At 36.2% G+C, this 12,920-nt stretch overlaps 1 protein-coding gene across 1 annotated transcript in view; it reads left to right on the forward strand.

The window, feature by feature from the left end:
- PDHX (pyruvate dehydrogenase complex component X) overlaps nucleotides 1–12,920 on the forward strand; it is a 75,513-nt gene that overhangs the window by 24,642 nt on the left and 37,951 nt on the right. Inside the window, exon 3 of the mRNA XM_068556372.1 lies at nucleotides 11,089–11,189. Coding sequence (XP_068412473.1) covers nucleotides 11,089–11,189 — 101 coding nt within the window. The remainder of the gene's footprint in view (nucleotides 1–11,088; nucleotides 11,190–12,920) is intronic.

Here is a 12,920-nt window from a genome sequence, read left to right on the forward strand (position 1 = left end):
CAGAATGGGAAAAAATATTTGCAAACGAATCAGTGGACAAAGGATTAATCTCCAACATATATAAACAGCTCATGCGGCTTAATATTCAGAAAACAAACAACCCAATCGAAAAATGGGCAGAAGACCTAAATAGACATTTCTCCAAAGAGGACATACAGGTGGCCAAGAAGCACATTAAATGCTGCTCAACATCACTAATTATTAGAGAAATGCAAATCAAAACTACAATGAGGTATCACCTCACACCAGTTAGAATGGGCATCATCAGAAAAATCTGCAAACAAATGCTGAAGAGGGTGTGGAGAAAAGGGAACCCTCTTGCACTGTTGGTGAGAATGTATATTCATACAGCCGCTCTGGAGAACAGTATGGAGGTTCCTTAAAGAACTAAAAATAGAATTATCATATGACCCAGCAATCCCACTACTGGGTATATACCCAGAGAAAACCATAATTCAAAAAGACACATGCACCCCAATGTTCATTGCAGCACTATTTACAATAGCCAGGTCATGGAAGCAACCTAAATGCCCATCGACAGACGAATGGATAAAGAAGATGTGGTACATATATACAATGGAATATTACTCATCCATAAAAAGAAATGAAATTGGGTCATTTGTAGAGATGTGGATGAATATAGAGACTGTCATACAGAGTGAAGTAAATCAGAAAGAGAAAAACAAATATTGCATATTAATGCATATATGTGGAACCTAGGAAAATGGTACAGATGAACCGGTTTGCAGAGCAGAAATTGAGACACAGATATAGAGAACAAATGTATGGACACCAAGGGGGGAAAGCGGTGGGGGGTGTGGGGATGGTGGTGTGATGAATTGGGCGATTGGGATTGACATGTATACCCTGATGTGTATAAAATGGATGACTAATAAGAACCTGCTGTATAAAAAAGAAAAAAAGATTTAGGTTCAGGTTTGGATGTGGTAAAGTTTGAGTTCCTTATTAGATATTCAAGGGAACGTGTTCAATAGACAGTTGGTTATAGGAATTAAAGTTTAGGAGTGAAGTCTGACTTGATAGACATTTTAGAGTCACCACCCTATAGATGGAATTTAATGCCATAAAATGGCTAACAGACAAATATATTTATTTGTCTTGGAATAAAAATGCTTACCTTGTTGAAAATGTTCTCTTATAGGCATTTCTTCATGAGGCTTTGGGGTTCAGATTTGTAGTATTTGCATTTTCTGGGAACCCGTAAGTAGAGATAAAGTGGTCCTGGGCTGATAATCTTCCTTGGTTACTTGGCAGAAGCCATTATTCTGGAAGAACATCGTCTCTAATCCAACTCACACAAGATTCCCAGATAAAGTCCCCCTTAACCACAAATTCACAGTTCCAAATTTAATAATTGACATGGAAGCTGCCCTTTAGGGACAAACGTTATTAGGCATAACAAGCAACAGGATTAGACCTCCAGGAACTTCAGCTAATTGGAATTACAGATACATAAAAATGTATGTTTGAAACAACAAAACGTGTAAGAGAAGGAGTTGAAAATATGAAAAAAGACAAACACTATCCAAAAAGTCCAGACAGATTTGAAAAGGACAAATAGAACTTCTAGGAATGGAAAATGTTGTCTCTAAAATTAGAAAATGAAAAACTCAAGGTTGGGTTAAAGTGTGATTAGACGTGACTTACCAAAGGATTCGTGAAGTCCAACCTGTTAGCGTGCATGCAGCAGCAAGAGATAAAGCAGTAGAGAATATAAAAGAGAAGCTAAGACACAAAGAATAAAATGAGAATCCTCTACTAACCCAATAGGAAGAATTCCAGAAGGAGAAAAAAGAGAGAATGAGGAAGAGGTAGTATTCAACAAAAAAATGGCAGAGTTTTCTAGAATTTGAGAAAGACATATGTCATATAAATGAAAGAGACAATGCTTCATTAGGAAGCATTTTGAGCAATCGGCTCTTCATGGCTGCTGCCATCTTCTAAAATAATTATCAATATCTACGAAAGTTTCACCTTTATAAATAATGCAGTCAGTTGGAATCTATTTTTAAGTTTCTTTTTCCTGATGAATTACAGAGCTTTGGCTATTTCCATATCCAGTATGACAGAGTGTTGGTGTCATTAAATAATGATTCAGACACAGACCAGCCTTTTAGGATTATTATAAAAAGATTAAATTTCTTCACACTTTGAGACCTTCCTTGATAGGCAAGTAGATAGGAGGATTCTTTGGACCACATTTATCTCTCAGACTTCTAGCTTGTTGGCAGTCTGATAAGTTATTCACACCCATTAGAATATGGTGAGTATAATGCAGAGCCAGGAGACAAATGGTTTCATCGTTCTGTTCTTTTTCCTTTTGATTACATGTGCTATTTTCATGCAGGACAAGCCAGGGTGTACTTTAAGCCCCTGGAGCCTGTTTCCTTGAAGGTTGCTTTTAAAATTCTGTGTTCTGCCAACTCAGGAGAAATGTTGTTAACCAGTACACATAAGTAATTGAGAGCAATCTAAATCGTTGGTTCTCCATAATTCACTGGCTTCGTTTTTAGTTCATCACCTTTGTGATTTTTTTTTTTTTGAGCATAATTCAGTTCTTTTTTTAAGAATTTTTTTAAAAATATTTATTTATTTATTTATTTATTTGGCTGCTCCGGGTCTTAGTGCAGCACACGGCATCTTTGTAGTGGCGTGTGGGATCTTTAGTTGTGGCATGCGGGAATCTTTTAGTTGCAGCATGCAGGCTCTTAGTTGCAGGATCTAGTTCCCTGACCAGGGATCGAACCCGGGCCCCCAGAATTGGGAGTCTTAACTACTGGACCACCAGGGAAGTCCCTCATAATTTAGTTCTTTAACATTTATGTATTGTACACATGGGTATGACTATATATGTCTAAGTATGTTTGGTGCTTGGTACATAACTTGGTTCAGTCATTATGTATTAAAAACATTTATATTCTACAAGAAAACTTTTTATATACCTTTTTTTCTTATTAGCTATGTTTTTAAAAATTTTTATCTTGAGATCTTTATTGTATGGTCACTGTTATTTGAAACTGAGTTTAGACCTTCAAACATTAAGGGGATTGAAATTTTTTTATGAAAAAGAATAGTGTTGTATCTAATTTTGAATCTAGTTTATTTTTAAGCTAATGCTAATGATCTGATAACCTTTAGTGGATGGCAGTTCGGTCTTACAAACCTTTAAGATTTCTTGAAAATCTGAGACTCTGTAATTCACAACTGTTACTAATGTGTGTGTGTGTGTGTGTCTGTTTTAAGCCAAGGCAATAAGGGTGCAGTGAAAAGAACTCTAGTCTAGGTTTGTCCTTTGGGGTTCCCACTCTGTCATGAAATATCTGGGAGTGAGTTGAATTAGATGATTTCTAAAATATATCCTTGACTTTAGAATTCTGTGATAACTCAGTTTCTTTTTCTTTTTTGAAGTCATAGTGTTGTATCACAACCTCCTCAGGAGCTTCCTGGGTGTAATCGGAAATCGGCCCCATACATGGAGGGTAGGGAGAGATGGAAGAAACAGGCTCCAGGTTGGTAGGTGGCAGGTTTAATAAGCAAGGGGACTTTCATGTGAGGCTTGCCCCTGGCAGCCACAAGATGGGTAGATCCCCACACTGCCTGCCAGAATCTTAAAAGTATACAGAGGCCTTAACTGGGCTCGATCACGTATACTGTCCAGGTGGTCTCAGCACCACAGTACTATCTCAAGGCTATGTCCTTGGGCAGCTTCCAGCACTGGGAAGGCAAGCGGAGCACACATTTCATGGATGGGGAAGGGGTGAGGGACCTCCAGTTGCTCTTGCCCAGCTAAGTGGTCACGTCCTCTTGATAACCTGTCTCATCACATGGAAACATGCAGTAATATAGCATATAAATTATTCCCATCTTCATCGATCTAATGAATGTTAGAAAAGTAGTTTTGTAATGAATATTAGAATACTTAATTTCAGTCTGAGGATTAAGTAAAGAATATGCATTATTAAGTTAGTAGGGAAAACAGTTCAAAAGTGCCAGGTAACATGTACAGGTTCAAAATCTGAAAGGTGAATTGAGCCACATTCCACGTTTTTATTACAAGCTTGTTATTTGGTGGGGGAAGTGTGTGTCAGATGATTTTTAGTTTAATTAAAGTGTATATAGATTATTTTTTCATCAGTTGTAAGGTCATATCTGTTAAAATAACAAAAAGGAAGAAAATATTCTTGTTCTGCCCTTTTGTGAGAGAATATTTGAGGGTATGAAAAACATTGTTTTCTTTCTTGAGATATTTAAGAGCTTATCCTGAAACACTGTAACAAAACTAGACTGAGACAGTTACATGAGGTACTTGGCCACACGTTGTTTGGAACAGACGTAGAACTTGCTTCATCAGCCATGTTACTGCTGCTGCACTTGGTGTTTGTTTTCCTTCAGAGACTGTCATTTCATGTGGGCTTTCCTTTTTTCATGGGACTGGGAATCTTGAATATTTAAAACAATTTTGTGTAAATCTTAGATTGTATAATTAATACTGTGTAAAATTCTGAAGTAAAACTGTCTTGAAGGTGTTGATCACTATTTGAATTGTTATCACCAGGTGCTACTAGAGAGTTAAATGGGTCTCTGGCTTCTATTGTAGATGAGGCTTTGGTTTCTGTTATTTCTGGGGATTTGTATACATGTTTGGATGCTAAAATGGAAAACTTCTGAAGTGTGCATTTCACAAATAACAGGTGTTTTTTCAGTACACTACTATTTTAACAGCTTTTGAGGTATAACTTACACACTATAACATTCACCTATTTTAAGTGCTCAATTCAGTGATTTTTTAGTGAATATATAGAGTTCTTCAGCCATCACCAAAACTTTAGAACATTTATATCATCCCCAAAACTCCCTAGTGCTTGATTGCAGTCACTTCTTTCTCTTATCCCTATCTTGATCTGCTTTCTATCTCTAAAAATTTGCCTTTTCTGGGCATTTAGTGTAAATAGAATCATGTATTATGAAGTCTTTTGTGACTGGCTTCTTTGATTTAGCATGATTTTGCAGTTCATCCATGTTGTAGCATGTATCAACAGTTCATTCCTTTTGTTGCTGAATAACATTCCATCATTATGCTTTTTTACATTTATTGTTAATATTTCTATTATGTCAGAATTATAGAATTGGTGAGATTACAGTATTTTTCAATAGAGCTTCCTGTAGTGATGGAAATGTTCCATGTCTGTACTGTCCAGTGTAGTAACCACTAGCCACATGTGTGTTGGGCACTTGAAATGGTTAATGCAGTGAAATGTAAGAGCCAGAAGGATGTAAGGGAGGTTAACTTTGCCTAGCAGTTTCCTTCTCAAACAACTGCTCCTGCCTTGAATCCTCAGAGCAGGATGCCCTAGGAGCCAGGTTGCCTGGGGTCTTGGGCCATGCAAGTAATATCTTTTCGTGTGTGATGAAAAGAGTTGGCAAACACTGACTAGGGGCCCCTTCTCTATCCTCCCACGCTGCCATAGGCATTGACTGGATGAGATTGGCATTGCCTGCTTGTTTGTACTCCTCCTCAGTCAGACTCTCTTATTTTATTATTATTTTTGCCATAGGGTCTTGCACAGTGTCATGCACATAGGGGCAGCCAGTAAATATTTGTTGATATACGATTGAATTATCTTTGTCTCTAATCATAGGTGTCATTATGGTTCACCTTAGCACTGAGAAGAGGTTTCTTTCTTTAATGTTCATGTAGATGTGACTTGGCCTCCCACCATTACCACCACACACACCTTTTAAATAAAGACTTTTATTATTAACTTTAGGCAGAACAAGATTATCTTGTGAAAGTCATAGGATGTGTTTAGTTGATAAGCATCACCATTAACTGTGTTTGACCAAGACTACACTTCATACCCAGAATTTAAAAGAGAAAGGGAAGCCTCTGTGTACTCCAGCCCTCAGCTCTGGCAGCTGCCCATCTGGACAAAGGCACAGGATGATGATGATGCTGGCTTCGGTGCTGGGGAGCGGCCCCCGGGCGGGCCTCTGCTCTGGCCCCTCCTGGGGCCCGCACTCTCGCTCCGGGCCCGCTCCACCTCGGCTGCTGACACGCACCACGAGGAGATGGCACAGGGACACGCAGGAACACGGCAAGGCTGCCATCTCCTTCTACAACCAGTCAGCCCTCAACGTGGCAGCTGAGGAGCCGTCTGTCACCTCACACCAGCCATGATGCTCTGTGCTAGCTTCTAAGTCTTCTCCGCTAGACCCTGAACTTGTGAACAGAACCCTATCTTATTGTTTTGTTTATACCCAGTGCTTACTTACAAATGCCTTATATACTAATGTATGTTGAATGATCTGTCTGAAATGATGGCGTATGGAGTAGGGAGCTAGAATGAGTCTTGGTTCTTAATGGTTATTAATAACATACCTAACTTTTTAACCTAAAGATGTTGTGAAGTGTTATTTGAAGAGGTTTGTGAAGAGTTAACATTTGCAGTTCCATGATTTTTTTTTTTTATAATAGCTGCACATTCAAACTTTCCTTAGAGTCAGAGAGATTCAGTAACTTGGTCAAGATTACCAGTAAGTGTCAGAGCTTGGAATAAACCTGTGTCTGAGTTGGAAGAGCTCCTTGTAACTACTGTGCCTTGCAGGTTTTCCAAGTTACAGCGCTAAATTGTTGACCAGGGCTGAAACTGAGTATATTTGGAATCTTCATGGCTCGTTGTTTGTCTCAAAATTTTTCTTTGGCATTCACGTTATGTTTGATTATTGATAGATAGAACCCTAGTTTTGTGATATTAGGGGTAATGTGCCCTATATAATAATACAATGTTTTAAGCCTTGCTGTGGTTCCTGGGGAAGGTTCACCACACAATAGATGCTTTTCTCTATGTTTCTTTACATTTTATCTCTCTCTCAGGATTCTCATATAGCTAATATATATATATGTCTTGTGAATAGGTGCACCTTTAATTAAAACAAAATAAAAAGGAAACAGGATACCTAAGTTTTTAAACGTCAGAAACATGCTACAAATCAAATGTTAGAACTGAAAGAAACGTAAAGGATGGTTTGATGTATACCTTATGAGGAAATGAGGACTTGTGATATTATTGCAATTTTCTTCTGAAGTGTTTTAATCTCAAACTCATTATGTATGAGGCAATAGCTGGAGTCCTGGGGAATGAGGTAGAATGTAAAACACTTAAAGTGTGTCCTATTCCTATTATGAAGAAGCTCATAGATTGGTAAATAGAAGAAAACCAATTTTTAAAAAAGTAATTAATAGCAGTTAACATAACATTTCATAGTACAATTTGTGATTCATTTCAAATTAATTACAAATACTATAGGAATTCAGGAATAGGAACAAAATCATCTAGGTTGATCTATGGCTGAGGTAGAATTTGTGAATCGTTCTCAAAGGGTGTTTGGAATTTGAAATAGGCAAGCACAAGTGATAAAACATTATTTTATTGTTTTCCTATGGCCAGAATTTCTTTTCTAGGTGTCTAAAAGAAGTATTTAATTGCTAGGTTGCCTGATTCAATTGTTTTTTCCATGGTTACAGCAGAAACATATTAGGGTGTGGTTCCTTTCTTTTTGAAATATAATCTGTCTTAACTGCCCTAAGACATCTGTCATATAAAGAAGTGATGTGAGATTGTATAATCTGGCACCGTAGCTTTCTCTGTATGACAGACATGTTTCCTTTTTGGGTGGGATTCCTGCTTACCTCACCAGCCTAATCTCTCATCACTTCTCTCAGGTAGCATTAGCCAGATCCTCCGAAGTTTCCTGTTTTCTTTCACCTTGAGAGCTTTGGGTGTGTTGTGCCTTCTGCCTGGATCACTTGCCCCTTTACTTGATTGTCTCCTCCTCATCTTTTCAGGCTCAGACTAGATGTCTTTTTTTTTTTTTTTTTTTTTTTAAGGAAGGCTGCTCTCGCCTTTCAAAAACTGAATTAGATACCCCTGCTGAATGTTCCCATACCATCCTGACTTCACCTAATTCCACTGTTATTTCCAATTAATTTTTCACAAGATAGTAAGGATGCTTCTTGAGGTCAGAAATCTTAACCATTTTTTTCCTCCCACTGCTGTATCCTCAGTGCTCTAATACATTTTCAATAAATATTGGTTGAGTAGGAAAATCTCTTTGGGGTTAGACCGAGCACCTTTCAGGTGTTTAATAAATATCTAACAGATAAGTTTATTTCATTAAAATAGTTTGTATTGGTGGTTCTGAACTATTTTAACTGAGATATAGTATAATCATCTGTGTGAAAATCTTGATATACAGTGAAGGAGTTTCAGTACAGTGAACTTTCAGAGCATATTTGTTATGTCAGCGTTTTAGATTTTCCTTCATGTTCTTTTATTGACTGTGCCTATTCATACTGCTGTACCCGCTGTTTTTGGTGTATATGTGAGGGGGTGTATTTGTATGCTTCACATTTTTCTATATCTTACTTTTTATTCTGTTTTTGTTTATGTCTGTCTCTTATAAGCAACATTTAACTAGATTTTATTTTTTTATTCATTTTGATAATCTCTTTTAGTCGGTGGTTTTAATCCATTTATGTTAATTGTAATTACTGATACATTTGGACTTCTTCCATTTTTGTGTTTTCTGTTTTTATCCTTTGCTTTTTTCTTTTCATGCATCTGCCTTCAATTGGATAATAGTTTTTGTTATTTTCTATATTTCTTGCTTTTATGAATGCTGCAGGTTATGTTTCCATTTTTATATTTTTTGGTATACACCATTAAGTTTTTAGGATACATATTTAATTATATTTTGCCAGTGCAGTCTAGAGTTATCCAGTATTTTTTCCTCCTATCTGTATCAAAGTTCTTAGCATGTTTTATCACCTAAAAATATCCTTATCCAGCTTATTGGTTTTTTTAATGTTTGAGTTGTAAACTTTTTTAACCCCTCAGAAATTACCTTTTAAATGATTAATAGTTAACACTTTATCAGTTTCTGTGGTAACTTGTTTTGTGTAGCCCATGGATCCCATCTGTGTCTACCTTTCTTTTTGATAAACTGCATTTTGTAATAGCTCATCAATAAGTGGTAAATTTTCTTAGCTTTTGTATGTCTGAACTTTTCCTTCATTCTTGAATGATGATTTGGCTGCATATAAAATTCTAGACAGTTATTTTTCCTCAGCTTTTTGAAGATATTACTCCGTTGTCTTCTGACCTCTATTGCAGCTGCTGAGAAGTGTGCTCTCAGTCTGTCATTCCATTGAGGTAATCTATTTTTTCCCTCTGATAGATTTTAAGATTGTGTTTCAATTGTTGAAAGTATGTAATTTCTATACAGTGTATGATGTGGAGTCATGTTTATACAGTCTAATACTCTTTTTTCCTGTTTAATTCTTTTTATCAAGGTGTTCCCTGCACAAAGTGTAAGCTCAATTAATTTTTACATAAACATATATCCAGGTTACCAACACCTAGTCAAGATACAGAATATTTCCAGCAAGTTCTAAGGCTCCCTGTGCCCCCTCATAGTCAATACACTATAGATAACCACACTCTAAACTCATTCAATACTCTTTCATTTTGAAGATATATATCTCTTTTCAACTCTGGGAAATTCTCAGCAGTTACCTCTTCAAGTATTGCTTGTCCACTGTTCTCTCCCATCTCTTCCCTTGGAACTCCATTGGACAAACACTGCAGCCTCAATTTATGTCCCTTAACTGCTCTTTTCTACTTATCTTTTTGTCTGCCCGTATTAAGTTCCAGGTAGTTCACTGAAGCTATCTTTAATTTACTAAATCATTCTTTCAGTATGTCGACTGTAGAATATATCCCATTGATTGTTTCTTGTTATTTCATTCATTGTATTTTTCATTTCCAAGATTTCTAATTAGTTTTTTTCCTTTCAACCTGATGGTGCTTTATGTCTGTACATTATTTTTCTTTTTTATCTCTTGTTCTTGTGATGGATCTTATACCTTCATTTCTATTTCTGAACATCCTTAAGATACTTATTTTAAAATCTTTGGTGGGTTGCACTGAATGGATTGCATCTGAAATGAATTTCTGTTCCAATTACTGATTTTTGTGGTTTCCTTCCATAGCATTAAATTTCTTCATGTTTTGGAACTTTGTCTTGCAATTTACTTTTGAGTGGAGTGTTTCTGTTTTAGTTTCGATGTCTTCCCACCTGTCCCCTGAGTCTCCCTTTCCCCACCCCTCAATCTAGGGATTTTGCTATTGATATTTGGGATATTGGCAGATAAAGTAATGGAACCAGAGGGTGGCTTGACTCTGTTCTGGAATTGAGGTAGTGTTTTTGTTCCCTACCTTCTTAGACCCACATTTCTGAAATAAAGCCATAGTTCTAGTCAAAGGTTTTGGTTGCAGCCAGCCCTAGCTTTAAGCAGAGAATCGATTTGAGTCCCCTGCTTCAGCAGGCCACTTTTAGTTCCCTTTGCTCCAAAGGAAACTACTGTACTTCACCCTTCCTCCCCACAACCTGCTTTTAGCTCCAGAGACCAGCAAGTCAGGTCCTGCTCAGCATTTTTGAATATCTATACTGTTTCTGTTGCACAGAAGTGTTTCTTATTTGACCTTAGCTGTGTCTTTGATTTTCTGTCTTTATGCTTAATATGTTTTTATTCATTTGTACTCTGTGGTGCCGACAGGGTTTCTGAACTCGCCTACAGTGTTAACCCAGAGGTGTTATTAATTGTAAAACTGTCTTCTTAAGGAATAATAATCAAAATATATTAAAAAGGAAGAAATATGGGGTCTGGAATTGATTTGTTTGGAGGAAGATATGCATCCCTTGCTATTCTCTATAAAATGCGATTTCATTTTTAATGTTTGCTTAATAATCTCTATAATCACTCTTTTATTATAACAGATATAATTTAGGTCCATTATTGAGCTTTTGGAAAATGCAACAAAGCATACACATATACACCACAGAAACACACACACAATATGAGAATTACTTGTAATTCCACAGCCCAGAAATAGCTATTGAGTGTTTTGGTACTTATTATCGTTTTTTACACACTTTACACACACCATCTCACATAACTAATATTCATATTTTAAAAAACAAAACAAACCCAGTCTTGTTTTGTAGGTGAAGCTGTGAGTGCTGGAGATGCCTTATGTGAAATAGAGACTGACAAAGCTGTGGTTACCTTAGATGCAAGTGATGATGGCATCTTGGCCAAAATAGTGGTAAGTTTTTATTTTGATTGTCTTCAACAAGATGAAGATTTCTTAAACGTAAAGTTCCTTGAAATTGAGTTACTGTTTATTTTTACCTCTTTGTTTATAGTGTTATTGTATATCTACATAATACATTTTAAATTCAGATGTTTAAAATACTTTAGTGTTAAGGTCTAATAGTAGCCAGTAATGATCAAACAACATAGAACTATTTCAACAATGATAAAGATACTCAGTGTTTTGGGTTCCCTAGTGGAAAATGAGAAGCATTCTGGCCTGAGGGATGAGAGAAGTCTATTTGAGGTGGAATTTGAAGACAAAGAAAGCAATAGGTTAAAGCTTAGAGCTAGTAATTTCCAAGTTTATAGTTGGTAAAATTTTAAAAAAGAAATGTTTTACTCTAATCGCATAAAAGCAAGAAACCCTGTCTTCATCTATCCCCAGGACACCGAAACCTGGAAAGTGTATAAAGTGACTGTCTGCTCAGCTCCTTTCTCTAGATAAGACTATTTGAAGTCGTCCTATGCAGAGTCTTGCTTGTGGGTTTCATAGCCACACTCAGTGTCCTGGTCTACTTCTTACTCTTTCTTACAGTTTTATTCATCCTTTATATTTTTATAATTATTTAAAAATACAATTATATAAAAAGATATGTGTATGGAATATTTCATATACTTGAATGTAGTTGACAATCTTATCTTTTGATAGCATATTTTCTGTTCCATGAGCAAAAGAAAATATACTTGTGGGTCTAGCAAAACCAGTCATTTCCTTTTAGATCTGAATTTTAATACACTACAGCAATTTTGAAGGCTCTTCTCTGAACAAACTTTGCTTTATAACTAATTAAAAATATGAAGCTGTAACTTGGATACTTTAGTGGCATTATTACAAGCTGAAGTTAGTACAACCCTTCAACCAAAATGTGTAGCAATACAAGAGAGGTTACTTAATTAATGGAAGGAAATATGGAATATCATGTAGCCAATGAAAAATTGTTTCTAGGAAAAAAATGTGATTTCTTTATAAGTTAACAAAAATTCAAAAATTTTTTGGAAAAATGCTCTTACAATTGTGTGTGGACAGTGATTACAATCTTGTAGAACTTGAAATAAAAACATAAATACAGAAAAGGTTAGAAAGAAGTGTTATAAAAATTTGAGTATTTGTCTTTGGGTGGTGGAACTAGGTGATTCTCCTGCTCTGTTTTTCTCTATTTTCTAAATTTTCTATAATAGGCATGTTATTTTTATAATGGAATGTTAGAATTTATGTGAAAAGTAAAGTAAAATAACATGCTTAAAGCCTGTTTAAGGTTACATGGTATACTCACTGCTGGAGCATGTTTGTTTCTTAACGTGTAGGACGTTTAATAGACAGCATGGTATAGCAGCTAAGATTGTAAGCTCTGGAGTCACACGGATGCCTGAATCATACAGCTAATAAGTTCTGCGGGTTACTAGTTATGTCATGATTGGCAAATTCTTTAACCTTCATAATAAAGTGGAGATAACTATAATACCTAGGTCATGGGGTAGTAGTAGAGATTAAGTGAGATAATGCATATACACTCATCACAAGACCTGTCACCCACCAGATGTCAATAAATATCACTGTTCCCATTATTATTACAGTTATTCATTCAGTCTTGGTGACCATAAGCCCCCATTTCAGTCTGTATATTTGTCTAATAATTTGTGTTGGTTGTGACTAGACACTAAGCATCCATTTGTGCCTCTG

This window comes from Eschrichtius robustus, chromosome 11 (genome assembly GCF_028021215.1).
Source record: "Eschrichtius robustus isolate mEscRob2 chromosome 11, mEscRob2.pri, whole genome shotgun sequence".
In the NCBI taxonomy this organism is placed as follows: domain Eukaryota; kingdom Metazoa; phylum Chordata; class Mammalia; order Artiodactyla; family Eschrichtiidae; genus Eschrichtius; species Eschrichtius robustus.